Here is a 27,858-nt window from a genome sequence, read left to right as displayed (position 1 = left end):
GTGTTGATGAATTACAGTTTCAGAGGAGATGCACAGTTATTACTTAAGGACTTGGAAAAATGCATTATAGTGAAAGACTCAGGAGTATAACCTGTTTTGTTTAACAAGAAAAAGGATTAAAGGTTATTTGAATAGAGCCTAGAATTATCTCTGTATGGAACACAAATCACAATGTAAAGCTTAGAAACTGTCAAACAAAATATAGCGTCTGGAAAATGGAGAAATACAATAGGCATGTCCAGACCAGACACAAAACTTCTCTTTATAGCTGCAACTGGCTTAAGCGTAATTAAGCATTAGAACAACCTACCAATATTTGTGCTGCAAATTCCATCACTGGAAATGTTTAAGTCCTACCTGTGTTTTGGTTTATGTATGAGGTAGCATTGACTAAACAAGCACTGTGGCCTCTTCTGATTTCTAATCTCTTAATCTATTAAGAAAAATAATGAGATCCTGTTCCAAAGTTGATTTCAGTTTTTACAACGCTACATATCCTTCACAAATCAAAAGAAAAGCCCACCATGGAAGTCAAAGCAATGCAGGATTTTAAAAGTTAATTAAACATTTCTAAAGTATGAATTAAGTTTCAGATCCTATATTTTCCCACATGCAGGTGTTTATATATATAATTAGGAAACAACACGCACTGAGCTTCTAAGAAAAGATAGCTGCCCATTGCACCAGGCTTACAGCCTTAAGACTCTGTACATGGCAGGGGTAGCTGCCGTTTTTCTTACCACACTGAAATGTTTTCATTTCAAACTGAATATTGCATCAAGAGAGCCCCACAATCCCTCTACGCAGAGCAAGAGCTGTCTTACTCTTCTCTTAGACACCAGATAAATAGACTGAATGAGGGGCTGTATTTAAACCATTTTAGATGTCCAAATGAACTATGTTTATTTGCTTCTTATGCAGGCTAAGACATATTTCATTTAAAGATGAGCCTAATGGAAATAGCAAGTGATTTGTTTTTGGCTTCAGTGAAACTCAGGGTTATACTTACAGTACATATGGGAACATAAGGCTTTCTGAAGAGAACATCCAGCAATCCAAATCATTTAATCATGTGAATAAAATATACCTCCACGTTACATACCTGCATGTTCTGAGCAAAGTACATCTGAAAGCAACTTGGAATTTTTACTCCTACTTGTATTTTTTGAGGTCTTCTTCAGAATTCAAAATATTTTGTTTCTAAAACTTGAAACCATTACCTTATTTGTACCAACTGCTACCATGGCAAAAAAAAAAAAGTTTTGTATTTATTTTCATAGGTGGATAAACATTGCTTTCTTAAGCTCACTCAATACGGTAAGCTACACGTCAACAGTTTATTTTACTAAGACGATGCTTTTATCGGAACTAACGTAGGAATTATGGCTAGCTGAACAGTTAATCCTTTCTCATCATTCTCATCAGGCATCAAATCATTATCAAGACAATTAAGGTTTTTCTGTCTGTGAAATTAAAAAAAAAAAAAAAAATCTAACCATCTGAACCAAACAAACTTTAGTACTGTAAACTTACCCAGTTTTTGCAAAACTTGCCCAATACCTCAACATGGACCGGCTTAAGATTTCTTCAGCTTTGGTGTAATTAACTCTTCTTTCTAGAGGCAGTCCGAACACAAACTCAATCTCATAACCATGCATTACCCCCATCCACTCAGGCCAAGGGAGCTTTGAGGATCGGTGTTCAAAAAAGTAAAAGAATGCATTGTGTCCTAGTTGTGCAAATTTTTTGGTGAACTCCATTGCAGGACATATGATATTGTAGTCCCCGATAACATCATCCATGGCATCACGGTAATGTTCTGGGTTTTGCTCATTTTCCCAATCTGTGTATTGAAAAATGATTGATTCTATTGCAAGTTGGCTTGCTTCTGGAAAGGACAGAGTTAAAGCTGCTTCAAATTCTGTTTTGTTTATCAAGCCATCACTGTCCTTGCTGAAGCCAGGGACTCCATATGCTAGAAAACTCGATCCTTCATCTTTATTAACACCAACCAAGATCTGTGTTTGTTTGAAAATGCCGTTTTCAATCAATTTTTCTGGCATGTCCAATAGAAAATCACCATCCACAGTTGGACAGAAATATATTTGTAAAAGAGGGGCATATTTTGTGACATAAACTTCATTCTCCAATATATCCTTTGGGTCCTTGTCTTGGAGGCAGAGAATTAGCTCTGTCTCATTGCTGGTGGGACAATGGAGTTGTTTAGCCAAAGCCACTGTTCTGTTCCTGGCCTCAGATGCTGTTATTGCAGCCCAAGGGGCATTTGCAGATCCACTTTGCATGATGGCTCTTGTGAATAAAGGATGGCTTTTAGGAGAAAGGATATGGTAACTTACAGAAGCCGAGCCAGCGCTCTCTCCAAATATAGTTACACTTTTTGGATTGCCTCCAAAAGCTGCTATGTTCTCCTGGACCCATTGAAGTGCTAGTCTTTGATCAAATAAACCTGCATTTCCAGGAACTTCCTGGTTTCCCGGCAAAGCCAAAAATCCTAATGCACCAGTCCTGTAGTTCATGGAAACTACAATTACTCTTTCTACCCTGGCTAGAAACTTGCCATCATAGACAGGCAGGGAAGTTGACCCAGACTCAAAGCCACCCCCATATATCCAAACCATGACAGTTGCATTCTTGGGTCTGGGAGAAGGAATCCATACATTAAGGTATAAGCAGTCTTCACTTAGGTTAGTTTTTGGATTCCACATCTCTGATCCAGGAAATCCAGGGAAAGTTGTATCTATAACCTGATAACAGGAGTTCGCATGTTTTGTGGCATCCCAAACATCTGACCACTTCTCATGAGGCTCTGGTTTTTGAAATCTCAGTCTACCAATGGGTGGCTTTCCGTAAGGTATTCCAAGGAAGGCTGTCACAGTCCCCCCAAGTACCTGCAGGTTCGTCCCTCTTACTCTGCCATTCTTGGTTGTAATGATGTTGTCTTCAGGCACTACCTTCCTGATGAACATATACAGGAGCAGAAGCCACATAAGAAATCTGGTATGGATATTTGTACCATTTACCCAAATCATGATGCCTGAAACACAGGAAAAAAAAGAAATTCAGGATTACTATTTTGATGTATTAGCAGGATACAGGTCATCCCAAGGGCACAGAAAATAAGACAGTGCTGCTGCACAAAACTCAAGCAGTCTTTAACCATGACTTTTTGTCAGCCTTGTTGCAAAAGCTATGTTTAGGATCTAGTATTTAATACAGTGTTTCAGAAAAAGTCTGTCACTAAAATAACATAGAAGTGAGGAAACCACACCAAAAAAAGAAAATAAGCAGTCTGACTACATGGCCATAAGTCATATATCATGACATTTATTGATATAAATCCACAGCAGTGAGCAGGGAGATGTTTTGAGATGTGTTGAGCCTGATGCTTGCCTCTTCTGTTCCCAAATACCAGCAACGTCTCACACCACCAGCAGGTGACTTAAGCACTTGCATTTTCACTGGCATGATGAACAGAAGAATATTTTATGATCTGCGACACAAAAGGCCATGCCCAATTAACTGTTATTCTTCGGGGGTTCTTTGGCAATTTGTATTCTCAGATCAATAGAGGGAGATTATAAACATCAATAGTCACAGATTTTTCCACACATCCGAAAAACAATGAAACAGAACTTGAAACCAAGTTTTAATCCAAGGATTTCCAGGTCCAGGTAATTTTTGAGTTATGCTTTCACGTCATAGTGCATGCCTGGGCTGAAGCAAACCATTAGGATGGCATTGCTGTAAACTCATTACTAATACGTCTTCAGATCGGAAAGTGTTTTACCAAGTGGAGTACATGAAGTACCTCTGAATTGAGTGCCAGCTCATTAGCTCCTGTGGGCAACTGCATACAGAGGTACGCCAAGACCTAAATGAAACATCGAGATCTTATTTCCCTAAAGCAACTTAACCAGGTTTATAACGATCATAATCATGACAAGCAGTCACATTTCCATGACAGAGAATGAAAAATCAAATGTGAAAAAATAAATAAATGATTTTTTAATATACATAGGTGGTTCCTCATAATTTATGTTCTTGTCTTTGCTTCCTAAGAACTTTACAAAGTAATGATTAATACTATCTTAAAGCTAAAGGTACAGATGCTGATTACATAGCCTATACTAATGGTCCCATTTACTACTGCCTTTCCAAATACTATTAAAAAACACACAGGATCATCCTCTCAAAAGTTAAAAGCCAGAAAAATACCATTTACATAAACTAATTTCTATGGCTTACATATTTGAAAATGCTCAACAAAGCTTCCTTCTATTTTTTGCTTATTGCCCTGTTGTACATAGTGTACTCTGTCCAGCTACTTTAAACAGGCTATTCTTTGTTAATGAGAAGCACTTGTGTCCTTAAAAGGAAGGAGGCTAATTTCTGTGGAAAGTACAGCTGTGCGCCTAATCTGAGCTTCTCTTGCTTGTTTGCATATTGTTAGAAATAAACTAAGAAAATGCAAGGAAAAAAAAAAAAAAAAAAAAAAAAAAAAAAAAAAAAGAACATTTTGTGCATCCCAACTGCATCAAACATGCAGAAAACAACCTTCAGAGATGGTATTTTTAGCATTCATAAAAATAGATAGAATATAGATAAAATTAAGCAAAATAAACACTTACTTTCTTGTCTTTTTATTAAAAAAAAAAAAAAGGCAGTTAATGGGGTAATAGGTTTCAGAGTTGGTCTAATGCTCCACCCAGCTGTAAGCTTGGTGCTTAGAAACCTGTGAATGCTAAGCTTAATATATATGCTAAACTTTACAGATGTAAAGAGTCAATCTGGATGACCCACGTGGTCCAGCAACTCCCGCAGAGCTGGTTTAAGCAGAGGCTTGTTCCGGCAGCCCACAGTCCCCGTGAGGGAGGCTCGTACCCTTGACTGCTATTTAGCTCCCCTCACTGTGTGCTAGTCCTTTTGGTTTTTCATTCATTCTGATTAAAAATAAAAAAATAAAAAATAAATTGTAAGAGCTGGATGAGAAAAAATATGTTAAAATTAGGTTAGGATTAAGCTCTTTGCTCCTATTTCACAGTCAGCCCAGAAATGGTAAATAGTAGAATCTAGCTGGGTATGCATGCACCCACTACATAGTACTGTCAGATGGGAAAGGTAATTTCTATGTTTATTGTTTCATTGACACTTTCTTTCCTCCTTCTCCCCCCCCCCCCCCCCCATATTCACTTCTAATGCATTGCCTAGGAACGAACAATAACAACAAGCTGGAAATAGTAAGAGGTTTCAAACATCATCATTAAGATGAAGAAAAAAAAAAAAGTGCTAACTGAAAAAAGAGAGGTTACAGTTCCTAAAGCTTTTACTATCTAAATAGTAATTAAAATTAATTGTGCTATGTCCTCCCCTGTTAATTAGAAAAGAATGGGAGAGGATGAAAACACTGTAGCAGGCATAACTTTTGATCCTATAAAGTTTTACACAAGAATTACATGAGAAAAAAGACTAACTCCAAATTAAATTCTGTACCTTGTTAATGGTTTCTGCAAGAGGATAGTAGGCATTTTAAAGAAAAAGTTTGAAGTAGAACAAGCATGAAAAATGCAGAAGTTTTCTACCACTGAATGAAAGGGGTCTCAAGTTACTCTGCTAATATTGACAAAAGTAGCAAAGGACAGAGGATTATAATTACACCTTCAGTGTAAGACTAGTATTACATTTAATAAGGTTTCTGATGCTGCATTAAAACAAACTCAACGATGAAAAACACACTGAGAAAAACAAATATTCCTTGATTATTACTATGAGAGTAAAAGAGCAGAAAAGTGCTTTAGCTCATCAACCTTAACCGAGTAGACTTATATCATATAATGTATTTGCATACATTAAAAAGCTGCTTCTGTAGTAGTTTTCTCCATCAAAAGTTAAACAAAATACATTTTTGTATTCTTATTCCACAAGGGAATTCAATTTATTTCAATGATTGTTTCTTCTCCCTGCAAATCTTTACCCAGCCAAAAAATCTACACACAAGAATATAAAGACACTATTTAAATAGAAAAGATGGTTGAATTAATAAGTGATTTCTGGCTCAGTTTAATTTACTTAGCCCAGGATCCCTTGAATAATACCAAGGTCTGATACACACGCCTGCTTACTCGTTCCATTTGCGGAGCGGAGTGAGTTTTCCCAAGAGAGCAACAAATGGGCAGAGCATAACATTTTAAAAGATCACAATCCCCGTGCAAATCAAGCTGAACTGTAAATTACCCTGGCAGACAGAGACGTGTAAATAGAGAATCACTTACCCCAATTCTATTACAAGAACTACAAAGTTTTTAAGAGTCAGGTTCTTTGAATACTTCAGGGAAAATGCAGTATGCAGCTGCTGCTTTAAGCCCGTAAATTGGACAGTACTGACATTATAATCAACTGTTTCTGACACAAAGCTCGCGAGAGTTGGCAGCAGCAACTTGATCTGCAGGCAGCCGTTCCTTAGTATCTGACATCTGCTCAAAGGCTAATGGTATCATTGGAGAAATGCTACAGAGAGAAACCCGTTTTGGAGGAAATCAGGCATGAGCTTCTATAGGAAAGGAAAGAGGCAGTGATTTGTTTTTAGCACAGGGCAACAGTTTTATCTGGGAAGATAAACAGATCTACAAATATAGTAAAATCCTGCCTCTTTCCTTCATCATGCCTGGAACACTGACACTACCTGTTCTTTTTCGCTGATGTACAGCTCAAGATTAGCACAATGTTAAAGTATCGCAGTTTTCTTTTCACTGTAACATTAGTCACTATTTTGGTTATAAACAACTGTGGCAGATAAAAGAGGAGTGTCCACTGCACAGACATGTCAACAACTGGCAAGCATCACTGGTACTACTTGACTCCTGGCCATCTGAGGACTACTGTAGACGTCTGTGTTGTCCTATAATGATGTTAGGGTGAAAAATGGTAACCATATGGCATCACACACAGTTTTCTCTCTCTTTTTAGGGTTAAAAAAATAAATCATCCTACTTCTTAATGTATGAGTATACTCCTTTAGTATACAAGTATAATCCTTTTTCCTGAGTCTGCAAAGTATTGTTTCTGTCAGAGATCAAGGCTGGGGATGCCAACCCAATCTAAACTGCGTGCCAGAGCTGTCAGGGCTGCTGCCCAGCTGGGGACGTGTCACAAAGCGCAGGGGCCCACGGTGTTTGTGAATCTGTGCCTGACCCATCCCCAGCTGGGAGCAGGACCCGCATTGCTACAAGCTACGGAGCCAGCTCCGGAGAGCTTATATAAAGTGCAAATGTCATGACGTAGAAATGAAGGCAGAAAAGAGACAGGGAGGGGAGAGAATAAATAAATCATATACACCCCAGTTAGAAAATGTCTTGTCAAAGCCATGCCCCTGAGCCACTGTGTGATGCTAGAAGGCCATCCCTTGATGGCCAGGGCTCCTGGCCCCGGGCAGCATCCGCTCTACAAGGCTGCTCTGGGTAAAGCAACTGTCCCACCCTGCAAGGTTAGCTGCTACCAAGGCCTTTGCTACCCCTGCTGGAGCTCGAGACAATTAACTTCCCTCTGTTTAATCAAACTACAGCTCTGTTTCAATTACACAAAAGCAATATTTGGCAAAGCGTAGAACAGAAATAAAGCAGAAATAAAAAGTATGAAGTTTATAGACCTTAACATGAAGACTACAAACGATTTTTAGAAGCTAGCATATGAAATAGTATTTTAATAGGGAAATGCTCAAGAAAGCATGTTCATTTGGTCTTTCCCAGTAATTTTATGATCTACCTTCAGAATCAGACATTCAATGGGTGCATTGTAGGGACCTGTCCACTGGAGAGAATATATCCCATTCTAAACCCAATCCACATTATAAATCCCAGAATTTTTAGCATGGAAGTGTCCAATACAGTTGCTAGTTTGAAATTCAGAATTCCTAGCCAAGATGTTGGTTGCAGTTATGTAAACATAAATCCTAAATAACAAACCAGGGTTAATTTGAAATCAAGTCTAGAAACAACTCCAGCTGATTAAAACTTTTCAGGTGCAGTTTCTTGCAGGAAACACTAAGTTGTGCTGTTTAAGGCAGTTTCCAATTTTCTCTGACACACACATTCACTGACTCAAATGCCTCTGTTGGGAACATTGCCAGGTGACACACATTTGCTTCATTTCCATGACATCAGAGGAATGAATCATAAGCCCCAAAACTTGTTAGAAGCCACTTTTAAACAAGGTATTTTGGATGCTTATGACAAACTTGTTTTCTCAATCTTCATCATGGTCTTCAGCAGTAGAAAATGAGCAGAAGACATACACAAAATTCTCTTTCTGGCTTCATCGTTTTTCCAGAGTTGGCCATGTTGTACCACATCTGCTTTCACCACCTTGTTCTCTCTCTTTTCCCCTTCCCTGCTTCCCAAGGCTCTGGGAGCAGCCACACACCCTCACACAGGCCCAGTTACTAAATGCAAAATGTGGAGCATTCCCATGGGCTCCAACAAGGTGACCCTGCGGGAAATGGATGGCTGGTTTTGGCTCTCAGTTCAGCCTTGGGGTTACCTGGCTGTCTTCAGGGAATGGGGACACTGAGGCCAACTGTGGAGACTGTTATAATTCTTGACTGCTACACTTTAGTCCAATGTTAAAATATAATGCTATACTTTTTAAGAAAAGTAACCCCCCTTCTATGATTTTTCCTTTAATTAAAAAATTAACATATAAATTAAAGTTTCACCACCATGTGCTGTGAGAAGAAACACTTATTTTAGTTATTCCTTAGATTACTAAAAATACCTGAGAGAAAATTAGAGATTAAATACACTTAATACCTTTAGTAATTCTGTGTAGACTGGTCATTTTCTCAGCTTTCCTTTGGGAGTTTTAAAGGAAAGGTGGCACAAAACAGCAGACATATAGAACAGCATGTTTATATATGTATATATGCATATATATATATCTATATACTGATGATACATTTAAATATCCTTAGCCATCTATCTGTCCATCTATCTGTCAGACTTTTTTGAGGTCATACAAATCTTTATTTCAGGCAAAGTTCTTAAAAAATCACCCCCAAAGATAGGAGTTTTTTCATCATTCAGCACATACATATGAAATAGATCTCACACTGACACAGGAATTTTGGTGGAAGAGGTGCCCAGGTCTCTTAGGAAATGAAAACAAAGGCCAGCTCTAGGAAAGATTGACATTTAATAGCCTAAGAAGCTTAGAGAATTTAAACAATATGTGTTATAGAAATATCAAATGGTTTTGTCATGTTTTTGTTTATTATTAAACTGCCCTTCAAGATATTACCTAGACAGAAGCAGATGTTTACCTTTACGAATACCCCAAGTGATGCACATTTTGGATTATACTCAGGAGTCACCTAACAGAGCTGAGAATCTCCGAGGGAAAAACCTGTTTGAAAAATGATGCATCTCAGCTATTCCGAGCAGAAACCATGGGCCCCTTTCCCAGGATGTCCTCTAGGCTTTAAAGGTTTGTTCACATGCGAAGTGTCCCCTGCTCTGGATTTGACCCTGCCTTTCCAAGCCATTTACAGTCTCAGAAAGAGCACCTGGGCTCCCATAAGAATAGCCGGGCTGAAAAGCTTTGTAAATGTCACTTCAATATAAAAGATATCACACATGAAGTGTTTGAAAATATATATATACAAATTGTATGTATAGGTAGGAAACTTTTTTCTTTTTTTTTTAATTGCTGAGAGAAGAAACGAAAGGCAAATTATAGCTATACTATATGAAATGTCCGTTTTAAGAAAAAAATAAAGGAAGAGGTTTTGTTTAAATTCCAGCTCTGGTAAGCTCCCTTGGGGGGCTTGTCTGTCTCCAATCACAGGCTGAGTTTTCCCATAGAGCAGCTGCATGACCTTGGCTTGCACTTCTGAGAAAACTGCTATGTCGTGAGAAAAAGCTGTGAAGAAAACAAATAAACTCAAGCTGTACAAGATAAGAAAGGTGAAATTGCAGACAGGAGTAAGATTGCTGAGATGGGGACAGTTAGCAGCTCAAGAACTCAATGGCAAAAACACTGAAGCCAAAAGCTGTGAAATCTTCAGGTGAAAAAACAGAAGACAGGAGCTCAGCAGCAGCACGGATCCACTAATGTTCAGCTTTGGGGCTTATAGTCACATTATTTGACTATGCATATTATGAAATAAATAATTGCCTTTGATTTTAAGTTGAGTTTACCCTACTTACAGTGCATCTCTGCACAGTAGTTGTCCATATACAGTGACCCTGGGACAGTTAGTTCTTCCTGCTCTGCCTGTATTTCTTCTGCAAATCTCATCTGCGTGTGACACCTCTATATGTAAATTTTCATGTTAATGTAAAACACTGACACCATAACACTCTCACCTGTTGAGAGACTGAGTCTTGCTAGAACTGATTGCAGCTGGTCACCAGACCTGTCTGAAATTCTGTCATTATTCTGGTAATTCAGAGAAGTCTCACTCTAGAGGAGCTTCTAGGATGAGAATGCCACCATAGAAGTGCACAAAATACCTGGTGGAGTAGGCGTCTGCCAAAACTGAGAGAGTAATGAAGCAGAGATGAAAATATCCTTGATGTAGTTAATGCCATCCAGGTATTACATCGAGGCTCCGTTGAGAGGCCGGGGTTTGTCTCAACATAAGCTTTTTGCTGGGAAGATTGGTATCATCCACATGGCTGATCTCCTGAACTATTCAGCATTTCCAGAGATGACTGCTATTCCACTGTCTGAACCTTCTGAAATGCCATCACCCAATGCCAGGGTGAGCATTTCCAGATTGTGCCAGTGAACACAACACAGGTCTGCTCTGCTCAGGAGGCTTCAGTTGCTGTTTGAGACTAGCAGAAATTTCAAACAATATTTCTATTAACAAATAGTTAGAAAAGTCATGAGAACCAATTGATTCGAAGGGAAATTTGATAATATTAGGAAAGGTGTCTTAGATGCATATCATGAAAATGGATACCAATTTATTAAGTATATAGAAGACACTAACACTCATATAAGCCATTAACATAATTATATTTTCCTCTTATTGTTTCAATTATGACCTGCTGTAACTTTCTTATTATTACTCTAATTATAGGTTAATATAATTTCCTCTTTATTAGCACAGTTATGGTCTGCACTTTTAGAATATTCTTGGAGAAATCTGAGCCAATGAGAAAATACAGCCAGTGGAAAGATAGACGCTTTATTGTTATTATTATTTCTTTTGAATGTTCATTTACTCTTAATCCCCTATGGTATTCTTACATAACTCATTACTTTGTCTCATATAGGGATCAGATTCAATAAAGAAAGTAAAGAATGACTAACGCATACACAGCATGTCTTGCATAACATTAGCACCATTCTTTAGCTTGTAAGAAAACAGGTAAAACTGGAGCGTTAACAAAAAGCTGAAATGTTGTGTGAACATGGTAAGTTTAATTGAATTACATGCTAGGTTTCACAGATTTCTGAAGATGATTAATCAATTGCCTATAACCATTTTACATTTTTACTTTCCTATGGATACTAATGCTCTACTTATTTAAAATTACGTAAAAATGTGTTTTACACCACCAAGGCTGGCGTGGGTATGTTTGAAGCAAGGAAGTTCAGATTAGTCTGCCTTTCCTCTCCTGACTTCAATCAGATAAATGGTTAAAAAAAAGAAAAAAAAAAAAAAAAAAAAAAAAAAAAAGATAAAGGTAAGGTAAATGGTCCAACTTAAATGGTGCAACTCACCCAGTGTACTGGTGGGAGAAGAAAGAATCTGGAGATTGCAAGGACTGAGCTAGAGGTTAGTGCTGGCTTTTTTCCCCAAGTAAAGAGCATGCTGTTTTGCAAAGCATGACATTGGTTTACGTGTGACCCTTCACTGACAAAAAAATATCTTATGTGTTATCTTGTGATAATATATTCAACAGATATTAAATATTTTTGATAGCTATTAAATACATTAAAATAGTTGTGTCTTTGCAGTCCACTCTCAAAAGCAGAAATGACACATGGGTGGCTCTGAAAACTAAGGCTAGCTACTGGTAATCACCTACCAAGAGCAGTATGAAGTTCACTCTGTGATAACCCATCCTCCCAGACTGAAACTCTGTGAATAATTAAGAATTTTGATCCATAAATTAGCTCATTTGGGTCTGTTAAGTAGAATTTGAATGGGGGAGGCAGGAACTATTCCCAAGTCTCAATTATCACCCTTTATTTTAGGCCTTTTCACTACTATGATTTTCCATCTTTCAGTTTCAGTAACGATGAGATACATATCTCTCATGAAAAAAGCCATATTGGTGTCCAAAGGTTTAGCTTAAGCCACTGCTGTTTTCAGATTTCAGTTTGATCCAGCACACTGAAAATGTGAATGAAAGGACTGAGGCTTACATTGGGACCTGCTGGGACCTGACGGTGGAGAGTTATAGAGGAAACAAGCTCAGCATGCCCTTGCCCACTCTTCAATAAATGGCTCATGGCACCCAAATGTGCCACAGCTATGGGTTTTAGTAGAAATAACTTTGGTGTCTGTCACAAGGTAAAACTTCAGATCCACCTGTCACTGCTCTGCATGGGTCTGAAGTGCATTGGAGAGGAGGTGAGAGAGGTTTCTGCAGCCCGCCTATTGAAGGCAGCCGGGCTGTGCCTTTCCAACAGCTCTGCTCAAGTAGGGGGAAGGCAGCACTGATGCTAGTCAGCATCAGGTCATGTGTTTGATTTACCCTCGCTGTGATGCATCAGAGCAAAACTCAAAAATATTCCAGAGTTATTTCTTGCTTACTTCCTATAATTCACAGCTGATTTGATCTCTTTGTCTATGTGTTCTGCGAAAGAAATATAACTTCAGGCAAAACAGATGACCCTGGAAGAAGTTGTGCTCATTTTGTTACCCCATGGCACAACACACATAGGCACGCACTGACCTCTGCCATCGGGTCGCGTCCAGAGATTATTACACTCCTGAAAGCCGAGGCACTGCTGAGCACTGTTAGTCCTCTCAGAGCAGCAACCTTCTCAGGCCGAGTGCCTTTTTAACAGAAGGCCCCTTCACCCTGGGGATGTGCAAGCATTGTGTAATCATGAAACCCTCATTATAAACAGCTGTGCAATTTTTTTTTTTTTTTTTTTCAAGAACATGCCATGATTCAGGAATATTGGGTAATCCATCACAATACCATCTGCTTGAAAAACGGAGTTGTCAGAGCAGGTGGCTTTAGGGTGAAGTACAGCAAACTCCCTCAGGTTTTGCTGTATGACTACATGTTAAGTACAGAAACTAGCTTAAAAGTAATATGAGGTTCAATATGATATGATGTTACACACCTACATCTTTGTAGGGATACAAATTAAAATTTTGAGTCCAACAGTGTTCTTGAAACACTAATGATGTTCCACTATTATGAAACATCATTTTTCATGAGAGAATTATTCTTCATCAGTAGCATCCATTAGTTTCTTGCCAGTATATTCTGCCCTAAACAATTTCCTGGTATATTGACCTGTCTGATAAACTCCTCTTTTCTTCCTCTCATCTTTGCACCAAAGAAATCATACAAGCCTGAAACAGTGACTTTTCCCAGTCTCTTCCTACATACCACGCAGTAGCATTTTAACACTGAAAACAATCTGTAAGTGGATTTTCCTTCAGCATGGGTTGCAGCAAGTAGAACAGGAAAGGAAAACCTCAGTGCATGCAGGTAGAACGTGGCACCGCAGGCGGGCACCGTGCACATCGGTTTGGCAGAAGAGGCACTTTACCAGTCACAGGAACATTGTGATTCTCTGTTCATTCTCTCCCTTTTGCCTGAAGGCAGGTTCAGTACAAAATGCACAGAGACAGTCTTCAACCTGAAGGACTTTCTATTTATCAGTCCAGAGATACTGGGAAATTAAAAGATGTGCCCAAGATCATAAGGAAGACTGAACTGCATCCAGACACACAGAGCATTAAAACATCACCATTGGTTTGTTTTAAATCCCTGAGTTTTATAGGTTTTCTCTCAAAGCATTACTGAAAATTGAAGATTTTTTTTTTTTTTTTTTAATAGCAATCTTGAATACGAGCAGCATTTCCATCCATTTTTCACAGTAAACAGAATTCATCCTTTGGGATTCAGAGGCTGCATTTTCTAAAAGTCACAAAGGCAATGATCAGAAGAAGTTCCTGCCAACTACTCCAGGGCTCCTCAGCTGGTGGATGTACCATGGGGAAGGACAGTCACTTCTGAGCTCTCTGCCTGGGAGCTGCCAGTGCGTGTTGTTGGAGCCACCGCTGCAGCTGGGAATCTTCTGTGCACAATAATTAATCATAATAAAGGTTGTAGTGAGGATTTGGTCTGGAAATGGATTCCAAAGGCACAGATGGAGTATTATGGCATTAAGAGCCTGCATTTTTGCCAAAGCAGCAACTTGCTTGTATGGGGGAAAAAAAAAAAAAACAAAAAAAAAACAACACCAACCCACAGGTAGGCAGGCACTCACCACACTAAGCAGGTTTTACATGGTTTGCCTTTCAGCATCTCCAGCATTACCTAGCCTGCAGGGACATCATAGCTTTAATAAAACGTCAGCGCATTTCCCAGGGCCATGGGAGAAATGATGTACAATGGCTAAGGTTTGCTCAGTGAAGACATTCAAGTAATTTTAACTTTCATGTTCATGCAAAACATCTTGTCAGCAGCTGATGAAAACTACCTAAGATTTTAAATGTCGTACAAAGAAATGCAGATGCCTGTGGTGTTTCCTTTCTGATTAAGCACACTTGTACTGATATTAAATATGAACTCTCCTCCCCAGTGAAAGGGCATTTACCAGTGTTTAGGACTTAACCATGTGAAAAGTGAAGGGCAATTTGTTAACTCTCTTGTGCTGCCTTGTCTCTCCTACTCCTTTTATTCTCACCCTCAATTTTTAGTTAGCTGTTCTCATCATTGCCAAAAAATGTGCAGCGACATCCTTAAGCACAGAGTATAAGAAGTTTTTTTTTTCTAATAAATATTAATTGTAGCAGTAAAACAGCAAAATAAAATAACAGTAAGAAAAACAATCAATAAATCTGTATAAAAATTAAGCACTGGGGCACAAACAGGAAAAGCAAGAGTCAGAGCACTTTATAGAGAAACCTGGAAGCTATGTCAAGAGAAGATGGGCAAGGTATGAAATGTTTGTGAGGTAACTGTACCAGAACAGACAGGAAACAAGATGTATGACCAAAGGGAATGTAAATAAACTGATCCAGCTCTTTTCTATTCTTCACAAACTGTTGTCCTTTTAGATCCCACTGTGTCACCACGCAAAAGATTTTGAGGCAAAGCTTAGAATGATGTTTCAGTGATGGGTGCCTAGATTTATGTCATGACAAGCATGGGAAATGGGGATTCAGTCTGTGATATCAGATTTGAGCTTCTCCAAAATGGAAGAAAGAAAAAAAAAAAAAAAAAAAAGTAGCCCTGCAGTTTGTATACCGCTGCATCCTGATAACTGGCTGTTTCATTGATCCCGCTGGTCTGCCCTACTTGCTATTTCAGCCATGGTGTGTCTACGGGTACCTCCCTATCCCAATACCTGTGTCCATATGTGTTCAGCTGGTCCCTGCAAACCAGCCCAGGAAGACCATCTGCTTGGCAAGCAAAAAATGGGACTGTGCACAGCCAGCACATAACAGCCTTCAGATCAGAGCCAGAGTGAATACAAATAAACATTTGTTTTGGAAGATCAACTAATGAGTCAATAGGATCAATATCTATAAGAAATATCAATATCTATTACATGGGCTGGTGTCTGTTCAGTGGACTAAGAGCTTCTTATCCCTTTAGCAATCCAGGTTAAGCATCTGAAGACAACCCCTGCTAAACAAGTTGGAGGAATTTTCAAACTCTTCTTTTGGTATCTCTGGCTGTGGGATGAGCTATCAAAGGGCACTTCAACAAGGATATTATTGTCCATCCAGTATGCTACACTTGAGCCAAAACATGAGCCAGGAGCCCAAGGATTTATGAATAGTTAAGTGGCGATTTTCCAGCTTAGCCATTTCCACTACAGATGCATATTCAACAGCAGAGGTTACAAAAGTGCTTCCTGTGCCTTGGTGGGTAATTATTCAGTAAAGTGACTGAAAGACAGACATATTCCCTCTTCATCTAAAGATGCCATAAAGATGTATCCAAAAACCTCACTTGAACAACATGTGTGAGATTCTCCAACCATAGTAAAAACCCCCACATCTGCTGGAGATGCTAGTGACACCACAATGACCACTCAGTCCAGTGACAATAAGCAGCATTTGACATAGCAGGTGCCCAAGGAGCAACTAATTTACTGATTTGTGGCATTTAGAAATCAGTGTTTCCTATTACTGCCATAAAGGTCTTTACCATTGGCCTGTTGGAATTTATTATAGGGCCATTTTATTTTAAGTTTATACAGAAGAAACCTTTCTCGCAGAAAGTTGTACTGGGTTTTCCCTCCACGGCTGTAGTTTCAATTATGATTGTAGTGGGATATGTAAACACATCAGGTAAGGGCAGTCCAAGTGAAAAAAAGTTTTCAGTCTAGGAAAAGTGACATCCGGTGGAAGCAGAAACATGGGATACACACACTGAAAACCACAAAGTAACATTTGCAAGCACATACACCATGTAGCCATGAGAATGTATGGCAACAGAGTTGTGTTAAATGTTTATGGGAAGCTCCTTCCCATGCAGTGAGAAACAGAGGTGTTTGCCTGAGATAGGGTCAGTGAGAAATGATGTCTGGAGTTTTTGGCAGATGGCATGTCAATAGCAGGCAAAACAAGAGGTAGGCTGAGGGCAGGCAGTGAGGACAAGTCATTTGTGCTTGGAGTTCAAGCATGTGCCTGCCAGCTCGGTTGTCCCCACGGTGCCTCAAAGTCGCATGAAACAAGTCTGATCTTGGCTTACCTTATCTCATTTAGTATCAGTCTCTGGCAGGGCATACAAGAGAATGTCGGTAAAAATGGAGCCGTTAATGCATGGATTTTTAGCACTCCATACAATATGCCTGGCATTGCTGCAGCGCTGCTGGTAGGCAGGACGCTGGCACTGTCACCATGCGGTGTGCCAGCGCCTACCGCAGTTATTAGCATGTCTGACTTTGACAGGATGTGTTAAGAGTTTCTCTATGGGACAGCTGTTACATTACATCATATCAGTGCACAGGATAGAGCTATTAATGACTCTTAATGCGATACACTGCATCCTGACAGTGCATGATATTAGGCGTCCCTGAATCATGGATATTGATATACCAGCCCTAACAGCTCCGAAGACAAATGGTGCCAATGTGTGCTACCCACATCTGCAACACTGCATAGTAAAAACATTAGGCAAACACACCAAACGTTTTAGCTCAAAGGAAAATGATGAAATTTCGAGCCTGAGTCTGACAGATCCAATGAATGTAAAAAGTAATCTGAATTTTACTTTCCAGGTGTCCACCTATTCTTGGGTTAATGACTGAGTGTTACAACCAGCTTTACAAAAATATAACAAAAATATTGCAGCTCATTTTCTTGGCAGACTGTTTGCATCACTTTAGTTTAGGAAGCAAACCCTTTTACAACAATCACAGACATGTTAATCAGCCAAAAAATTGTGTTTACTTTGTTGCTCTCCAAATTTAAGCTGACCTAAGTGATTTGATACAAAATTTGTAGCAATAAGAACAGAATTTGGTGGACACATATGGCAACACAGTGGATTTGTACTACAGAATTGTTACGCCTATGAGGGCAATGATTCACCCTCTAAATGTACTGTAAATGCTGATACAACATTCAGTTTGGTGGCACAACTGGCACTGTGAAACTAATACTAATAAATGTTCCCTTCATTTAACATGGAAAAAAAGAGCTTTCTCATAGCCAAGCATGAATACTGGGTACATGCTGATTCTCTGAGTGGGCGTTTGATCCTCAATTGTCAAGATTGGCAGATGTCCCCAAGCCATAAATTAAGTTGTTGCTGACAAATTCCTTTTGGTAAAATGAAAATATGGGGTCGTATTGGCCAATAGCACGGGAAGCAAAGTGGAGGGAACGATCCCACCAGCACTGGTGTGGCTGTGCTGCCCCAGCCACCACCCAGCAGTAGGGCCTGATGGAGAGGCCTCAGCTCAAAATGGCTGACTTAAGGCTCTCCGTCCAGAAATTAACCCTGTCACCTACTGCGTGAGCTGAGCAACAAGCAAAGTATTTGGCAGTGCCTGAACCAATGTGTTATCATTTTCAGGTGATGAAAAGGAAACGTATGTGAGAAATAAAGTTGTGTTTTTGCACTCAGTGCCAGGAGGAGCTATGCTTCAGCACCAGCCTCTCCCAAAGCAGTTCAAACCCCTTTGTATGCTGCCAATATCTCCTTTTCCACTGAAGTATGGTGGGTCTTGAATCCTCTGTATCCCCAACTCCAGCTACAACACTAAAATAAATGCAACCTAAGCGTGAGCTTAAAAAAAACTTTACATGCAGTAACTGTATGACCAAGCGGCCTAAAGCGCTTCACTACAAGTCATACTTCAGCCACATTCAGACTAAAGTATCCAAAGAGAAACCTGAACATTTATTTGTGGTGACCATGGTGTAAGAATCTTTACTGCTAAAAATAATTCTACTTCTTGGCTCAAAACACTTTAGCCTTTCAGTGCCTTCATAAGCCTCTCTTAAGATATATTTTCTCTCAAAGCAATACAGGCTAGCATCAAGGGGTTTTTCTGTCAAATTAAGCACAGCTGAGGAGCCTGAAGAAGAAACTACACTTAGGACCAGCCCCAACATTGGACTGGCACTGCTCTCCTAGCTACAGCCATTTGCTTTTGACCCACTTAGTAAGATCTGTAAATGAACTGAAAATTATCTATTGCTTTCAGGAATTTTGTTCAGCAGCTATAACAGTACCAGCTGCATTCCTAGGAATAACATAGCCCATTCTTCAAAAATCAAGCAAAATAGCAAATGCAATTAATGTTATTGGCACCCTTTCCATTTCACTGTCACATCAGAAGGTACACACTGACCAATGTCACATACTCTGAAGACACAGAAGAAAGAGAATATTATTATTGGTGTTTGTATATTCAGTTTATGTTAATGTATTATTTATTTTGTTTGGCTATATTGTTATAGAAAAAGCCAGCAAGATGAACTCTTATTTTTCCTGAACACACTTTTTTTTTTTTTGTCTATTTTTTTTCTTTAAATTTTGCATAGTTCATATTGCAAGCTTTTCTTTTTTAGTTATCTGCCTCTGGCTATTATCTTGGAACAAAAATTCAGACACATTCAGCAAAAAAACACGTGTACTAGCTGGCCACAACTATGCCTCGAGGTTTCAGAATCATAGATGTTGGAAAGGAAGAGACCTATTAATTCATCTTTTTGCAATACCCTTGCAGTCTCATCTTTTCTATTTATTCTGAAAACCTGAGGTAAAACAGTATCTTACATACGAATTAATGAGAAACAGCTTCAGTTCTGTACAGGCAATGAGTTGGCTTAAGGGGAAAGGAAAGTCCTGCATTTTCCTGTGTAGATACCTGATCCGATGCATTAGAATAACCATAAACCACCAGGCTGTGCTGTTGCCCTTAAGCAGTATGCATCACCCACAGAGCTACGCTACCGTGCTTGATAGCTGTTATTTGACTGAGAAGACCCTCAGATCCTAGAAAACCAGAAACAAAACAAGCCTCTCAGACTCATTTTCCTCTTGATTTTACAGCTCAGTATATTTCATAGGACTTTGGCTCTTTCTGTAAACCACTGGCAGTGTTTTCTGGCCATGAAATTCAGGTATGAAAATAAATAACCCATCTGCACAGGCTTAGCACGCAAACACTGCAAAGCTGATCCATGAATTGATGTTACACTCAGTGCAGTTTCCAACAACCCATTCCTTAATGTTTGTCATTGCAGATTACTTTCACTACTGCATTCCACCCCCCCACACACACACATAGGCTGTTTTGTTTTTTCAGTTACACATTATTTCAAAAACCACAAGTGTACTGAGGACACGGCTTGGGTGACACCTTAAATAGGCAGATGCTGGCCAAGATGCTGACCATCAGGTCTGTTTCCAGTGGTAGCAGCATTGCTATTTGCATTAGGCTAATCATTTGAATTCTGGATTAGCCCGTATTGTTTACAGACTATTTTTCAGATTACCCTCCCTGATATTTTATACCTGAGCTATTTCTTTTCCTGCTAACTTATAAACAGATTTAATTATTTCAAATCTCTTACAGATGGTATTCAAAGAACCTTCTCTCAAGTTCCCCAACACTCAATTTAATATTTTGTTTCTATAGGACTGATCAACCCTGACAATAGTGCGATTCAAAATTATTTTTCCACTCTGTGTGACTAAAGAAATGTTAACTGTAGAGAAGTTATAACATCTTTCATTCAGTAAGAGAAATTTTACATAAAAAGAATGTGTATAGCCATGCTGAGTCTGTCCAAAGGTAAAACATCAAATGACAGAGAAGTCTGGAAAATCAAAGCAGAAGAACAAAGTAGATGTAATGATGCTTGTAAAACTTCCCAGCCAGCAAAAAAAATGAGTCTCAGTGAGAGTCGATATTTTTGTATCTTATTGCCACCGAGATAATTTTCTTCACTGAAATTGTTCAAGCACTTTCTGAAGCCTTGTAAACATCTAGCATCCAGAACATCTGGCAACAAGATCACAGAATCATAGAGTGGTTTGGGTAGGAAGGGACCTTAAAGATCATGTAATTCCAAGCCCTCTACCATGGGCAACCTTCCACTAGACCAGGTTGCTCAAAGATCCATAGCGTTAACTATGAGCCATGAAAAACTGTACCTATTGGTTTATACCTGAGCCCACCACCTGCTAATTTTACCCATAATACAATTAATTTCATACTTCTAAGACTAATATAAAAAGCAGCATAACTCTTGACCATCAGGATATGATATCTCCTATGCTTTCTACATAACAACAAAATCCAGGAACCCAAGTCTTTAAACCTGGACAAAATAACTGAGAGTCACACTTGGAGATGATTTAGTTTAATCTTATATTCCACCTCCCTAAGCATTTGCCTATGTGTTGTCTTAACTTTCACAAATCTTTTAGGATAATTCCTCAGCTACATTTCAACTTTTTGCTAGCTGCTGGAGAAGTTTTGCCATGCTGTCTGCTTTCCTCCTTGAAGGACGCAGCAGACAGTGCCTTCTGCCTTCCCACAGAGTACTCAGAGAAAAACATCTTTTAGGTCAGATTAAAAAGAACAGGGAAAAATACACCTCTTCTTTCATTGTGGGAATACGCTGGAGCACAATTCATTCTAACACAAGACATGAGAAATGTAACTCAGTTATTCAGTTCCCATCAGGGCGCTGGCAATGCCTTGATTTGTGGATCACATGTGAGTTGCAGATGACATGCCACAAGGTTGATTTATCTCCCAAAACAGTCTCCCAAAGAATACAAACAGATTCTTAGCTAAGGTAAAACACAATAGCAATGTTGTAGCCTGCTTCTATCCGGTTACTTTAAATGCGTATCTTTCTATTCAGAAAGGAGGTAACTATATGTTGAGGGTTTTCAGATTTACCACTTTTTAAATTCTGATCTGAGAAGTAACTCCTGCTACGTCAAGCCCAGTATCTTACACTGAGTGATAAATGTGAATATAAAATTACAGGATATTTAGAAAATAAAGAAATAGGTAAAAATCTCCCATATTTTGAAAGGTTAAAAATCTTTCCCTACAAATCTGTTCAATGCCAGCAAAAAAAGTTAATAGAGAATAAAAGAAGTCCTGAGGAGACCATTCAGTTGTAGCTTTAGAAGACTTATGACACAATCCATCACCAAAGCCCATTATGGAAATTTGATAACTACAGGGTAAAAGGTAACTTTCTGCCATGGATTAAAAACTGTTCATGAGATAGGAAAAACAAAGGAGAAGAAAAAAATAGCTAATTCTTGACATACAGAGAGGTTAATAAGGGAGTGCCCCAAGGCTTGCTGCTGGGACCGATTTTTGTCATTTTAAATCCCAAGCATAATGTAAAAAGTGGTACCAGCTTACTCAGCAATTTTTATGTGCTTCTCTATTGCAATGAATACTTGTACTTGCTTGTTTTAGATCATGCTCATGAGTCTGTATGTCTTAACTGGTAATAGTACCCGCAAGACTATCAGGGCATGCAAAGAGGAAGCTTAATCTCGTTGTGGTTACACTTCAGTAGAAATGTCCCAAGGGAAGAATCTGTGTTACTTGTGATTGCTCATAAATCAGAACAAAGACAATTTTCTTTCAAATCATTCAGTGAGTCTGAAGCTCTGCAAAACAGATAAAATATTTTTTCCCCTTTTACACTGAAAAAAAAAAAAAAAAAAAAAAGTGGGGTCCATGCTGCTGCTGTGGAAGAATTTGCTAGTGCATCTGAATGAATGGTATTTAGCATCAGAGATTATTTAAATACCAGGTCAACTCTGTCTTAAACCTAAAGGTTTAAGTCATACCATGGATTTAGGCAGACTTTCAACATGGAAGTAAATGGCATAAAACTCACTTTTCCAGTAAATATAGCCAATTAGGAAAAAATGGTAGTTGAAGATTCATGCAGGTGAACATTTATTAATCTATCAGTACAGATATTAATGGATTCAGTGACGGCTGTTTAATTCTCAAAACAAAAGTCTAAACAACAACTCAGTGTCTGCTTATTCTTTAAAAGTGACCCAAAATGGCTAATGTGTTGCAGATTACTAGTAGCAGAAGGATAAACCCAATAAAAGTTTGCTGTTGTTTCACATGCCCTTGATCCTGAATCGAGTTTAAACCACATCACAGAAAACATAGAAAACATTCAGAAGAAACAAACCAGAAATGCCTTCTAGGCAACAAGATCTTTAAAAAGTGTTAAAACAGTTTTACACCCAATTTTTGTCCTTTCTGACCAGCAAAACCAGCAAAAGTCTTTCAACTGTGCAGCATCTAAAAAAGCTGAAAAATTGCTATGGCCACACTGATTTAGAGAAATCTGGCTCAATTATCCAACGCACATATATCAAGATAAAAATACTAACTACAATGAATACTCATGATTCAGAACATGAATTGATTCATGTTCAGCCAAAAAGTTGGCTTTGTGGTATATTTCATATTAAGGCATCATGGCAGGGGGAATTGGCAGAAAGCAAAGTCAAACATTTCATTCTCATTGTCAGCTGATGAAGCAATGATCTCAGAAAATCAGTTCCCTTATGCCAATGCATATTGATGAATGCGAATAGGTAACGTTTTCATTACAAATAACGTTGCCTACTGTAGGCCAACTAAAATATCTAATTTTTCTAAAAATGTTCTTGGAAGGCTTCCCATCGTACACAGTACATTTACCCTTTTCAGAATAATGTAGAGCTGAAGTCAATAATTGTATTTTATTTCATGTTGTGTGTGGCACATGCAAAGTATTTGCCTTTTATTCACAATGCAAGATTAGCAGTTCTGAGTCCTGAGGGTCCCTGCAGGGGAACAGATGGATATCAACAGTTGATTTCTACCTAGAAAGGAATTCAGATTCTACCCATGATCTTTATTGGTATTGATGGAGACATCTACAAAATTGTATATATGTATATGTTGACAATTTTTTTTTTAAAACTTCAATATCTCCTTTTCTCTTACTTTCAAATACATTGATGAAGGTAAGGCTGAGGATTCTGCTTTTTTTTTGTTAGAAATTTAGTTTGTCCATTGCCTTTAGTGTTATTTAGCTGTTAAGAATACTTTAATTAAACTTCAAGGCCTACTAACTGTAATAATCTCAAAAGCATGCATTTGCTGGAGCAAACTGATAGCTTTTGCTCGCCTTTTCTTTCCCCCTTCTGAAAATGGTTTTTAGCAAAAGTCAATGTTATTTTCCACAGCAAAATTTCTCAAGACTTCCTGTCCATCATATCCAGACCTCTACAGTTATAAGAAATCATTATATATTTTTTCACTCATTGTATGATTAAATATAATCTTGTAGTTTCTTGCCTACTCTGCTCTTAACATTTGACAATCTAAGTCACTAGATTAGAAATTACTCTCATTTCCAGACTAAATGTATATGCAACTATTTTTATTGAGTGTTACCACTTTTCTCTTATGTCAATATTTCTTTTTCTCCTCCTGCATATTTATTTGCTGTAAAATTTATAAGAAGGAGACATCTGCATCATCTACATCCTTTTTCTAAGCTGAGTCAACTTGTTTCAGCCTACCAGATTTGGAGGGTGGGGGGGGGGAAAGAATTTACTTTCTCCTCACCACCCTGATAAGCCTTGTCCATTCTGACCTTACTGGAAAGCATCATTATTGAAACAGAGGAATCAGAAAGATATGCATCATTACTGGAAAGTACATCAATATCTTATATTTCATGCCTTATTTCTGTACTATTCCACTCAATCTATCCTAAATTAACAAGAGCTGTTGAATGTTACTGTTTGTCCTCAAGTACGTGACTTTGTTTGATTTGACATTACAAAACAAAATAAGCTTGTATGATAGTTTGAGATGAACACAGGTGCAGAGATACGGGCAAATTCTCTGAGATACAATTTTGCTTTCTGACTGCTCTACCACATTTCCTTGGCTGCTCTGAACTTGCACAGGGCTCAGTTTTGCAGGTCTTGAAGTCATCAACAACAGTAAGTTGCATGCTGCTGTATTATTACATTCTTATTTGAAAAAGAAAGCAAATCCACAGTGGGTTTGGCATTGTAGAGTAACATACTTAGTTGAAAATAAAATCTATATTTTTTCTTCACAATCCTAAAATTTCATCTTGTTTCTTTGAAACCAGGCTGATAGAGAGCAGCCCATCAAAAGCAGTGGAGCCAAGATGTTAAAAACAAACAAGAAATCAAATAGCACCCTACCCCCTACTTTTTGAAAAGTTATTTTTCTACGTGCAAATGCACTGCTTAGAATTATTCCTCTGGCCTTCCTTGCTTGGTTTACAGGGCCCCCAGTGACCATTCTTCCCTCCAGGCTCAGCAGCCCCATCTATTTTGCAGCTGTTTTCGCAGTCTGGTAAGAGAAATGAGGGAAGAGCATTTCTTGCACGGGAGAAACTCTGGGAACAGGAACAAAGAAGCAGAGGAAGCAAAAGCAGGATAGGTACTGCCAAATAGGGCTTGAATGACCTGGAGTGGGCCAGGAGCATCAAGACCTAATTTGTGCATTATTGGTGTTACAGCACCATCACCAGACTGTCTGCTAATATGCCGTCTTTGCATGGAAAGGAGGCAAGAGGGATTGGTACCCAGCCTCTCATCTCACCCTTCTGCCTGATTTCCATCTCACTGCAGTGTTGCGGTATCCCTTTCACCTGGTAGGAAGCAAACTGCTTTGCCTCGGCACAGAAAGCAGCAGCATTCCCCATGAACAGTGTGCACCCACATAAACACACACACAACCCCCAGCAGAAACAGTCTCAGATGCTTTTTGTGATTTTTTTTTTTCCTGTGCAGAAAGCTGCTTTGTATAATTCCACAATGACTGAAAGGATTTTCAGGGGAAAAATACATCCAAATTAAAGTCAGTCACTTTAAAAACATGGAAAGAAAATTGCAATCAAACTTCTGCCAGAGAAAAACAGGCATAGAGAAGGAAGAAAAGCCTTTCTAAGAGTTTTACAGCTGGGAAAACCTAGAAACATCATTTTTCAGAACCCATAGAAATGCAGATTTGCTGCTCGTTCTCACTAAAACAAGTATGCTGGCTTAAAAATACCTGTTGTGGTATAAGTACGGAAATATTTCTGCAAAGATTTAAAAGATGAAGATCCCAGGGAGCCTGAAGCTGTCTGACAGACCAGCCTGATATATCTAGGATCCAAACACTGGCTGACCAGGAGCAAATGTATAAACTGAGATTAATCCCAGAAGGAAGAAAGCAAAGATTTAGCTAACCACTGCTGTGGGATCATGTGTGTTAATCAGCCTCATTACCTACAGCACTGACCTCAGCACTACATTAATTGGTGATTAACTTCACCCCTGCTACAGCTAAGTCTGAGCCCATCGTGTGCTTTTTGAAGGACTGTGGATGGACTTGGGGTCAGCTGGGAGAAATGGGAGGGGAGAAAGGAAATATTGAGAAGAAAGAAACTCCTGTGTGGTGAAGGAGGAATAGCCATTTCTTGGTGCTTCACTTCAAGCAGTGAAATGTTAGATGCATTGCATTAATTGCTGTAAGTTTTAACTCTGAGATCTCCAGCATATCAGCAGCGTTTTGATGAGCTGTGCTTGAGGATGAGCTCCAAGTAGCCTCCTATCACAGGTCTTCCCCAGCCTAGCAGAGAGGTGCAGCACCTAGCAAAGCCACCATCAACTAATGGAGAACTCTAAGGTCTGAGGTTTGCTATCTCATGGCATGACTGCAGAGCAAAGAAAACTAAATCTGAAGCCTTATTATACATCTCACCCTTATTGCCAACACTTATATGCCAATGGAGTAGCAGGAAATCAGCTGAGAAGTGTTTGCTCTATTTCTTCTGTTGCACAAAGGCTGTCTGACAGCATTATCAGCTAGAAAGAAATAGCTGCAAACTGCAGTGTAAGTGCATTTATTATGGCTGGATTTTTGATGATTGGAAAATTCCTGGTGGGAGCTACGAGAAGCAAGCATCTGACATTTAAAACATTTTAATTCCACCTTGATGTCCTGCTAACACTTTAAAGAGAAAAGAGTACATGCAGTTTCATTCCACACTGATGCATAATGTTCCTCTGACTTGGTTTACTCAGCCTAATACCAATTCTCACTCTAATATTCCTGTGCAGTTTTAAGGTTGATGTTTATTTTTTTTTAACCATAACCAATTTAGGAGTTGTCTTTTCCTCTGCAGCACTGTTAAGTCCCACAACAGACCCATTTAAATCAGGGTGACCCCCCATAAACTGGGTACAAACTACCTCAGAACTCATTTTCGTGTGTCTGTATGCATTGCAGAGTCACCCTGCATCCTCACAGTGTGAGACAGAATTATCTATATAACCTTTTTTGGTTGTCCAAAACCAGATGTATTCAGAAATATTGCAGGGCTACTCTAGTAAGGTAAAACCATGCAATTAACTGGCTCTTTGTTCTCCTAGAGCACACTTTTCATTTCCAACACCAAATACATGGAAAGGACCAACATGACATTTTTAGCCATTAGTAATTACTTAATTGCTCCTGCAGCAGAGGACCCCCAGCTTCCAACTTAATATCTTTTGTCCATTGCCATGCACAGCTTAAGGCACAGCACCAGGTATGAGCAGGCCTGGTCTGGTGCCAGAGGCTGCCCTGGCAGGATCAGCAGCCAGCTCCTAGGCTGTGGGAGAAACAGGCCCAGGCTCCTATCACTGCCCTCTTCTGCCCCTTACAATATCAGAACTTCCACCTCCACAGCTTTAAACACTTTTACCTGAAACCAAAGCAGAAAAGACAAACCTCGAGAGCTGATTTTCCGTCTCACTGCTTCTTTCCTTCAGCAAAGAGCATTCTCAGACCAATCAAGGACTGCCAACTAGTTGAGCTCCTTATATCTGCGACTGCCCTGCTGTCAGATAAGCAGCAAGTTTAAGGAGCCAGGAGCATTACGTGACTCAGAGGATATGCTACTTCTTATATGTAAATAATTTACTTAAATAACGACACATTGCCAAACAACTGAAGGAAACACGTGTATTTCTGCGCAGCTTTGATCACACATTTGTGCCTTCCCTACTTTGCTGAGACCTTTGCCTGTGACAGTGTACTTTTATAGCTGCTGATATGAAGGCAGTTTTTTTCTCGTTTTGAACATTTTTCCAGGAACTGGGA

At 39.0% G+C, this 27,858-nt stretch overlaps 1 protein-coding gene across 3 annotated transcripts in view; it reads right to left on the bottom strand.

Annotated features, from left to right (window-relative positions):
* BCHE (butyrylcholinesterase) overlaps positions 1–27,613 on the bottom strand; it is a 53,620-nt gene extending 26,007 nt beyond the window's left edge. For 2 of the 3 annotated variants that reach the window (XM_082767403.1, XM_082767405.1), the window contains exons 1-2: positions 6,291–6,551; positions 1,534–3,055 (exon numbers count right to left, since the gene is read on the bottom strand). In XM_082767403.1, coding sequence (XP_082623529.1) covers positions 1,534–3,050 — 1,517 coding nt within the window. In that variant the 5' untranslated portion in view covers positions 3,051–3,055; positions 6,291–6,551. Of the gene's footprint in view, positions 1–1,533; positions 3,056–6,290; positions 6,552–27,486 lie in introns of those variants that run through there. The other variant, XM_082767404.1, reaches the window with a different exon arrangement.
* Between the last annotated feature and the right edge of the window lie 245 nt (positions 27,614–27,858).

The sequence above is a fragment of the Aythya marila genome (genome assembly GCF_965140915.1).
Source record: "Aythya marila genome assembly, chromosome: 9".
Taxonomy (NCBI): Eukaryota; Metazoa; Chordata; class Aves; order Anseriformes; family Anatidae; genus Aythya; species Aythya marila.
Note: the sequence above shows the minus strand (reverse complement) of the source record. Positions and strands in the feature narration are given on the sequence as shown.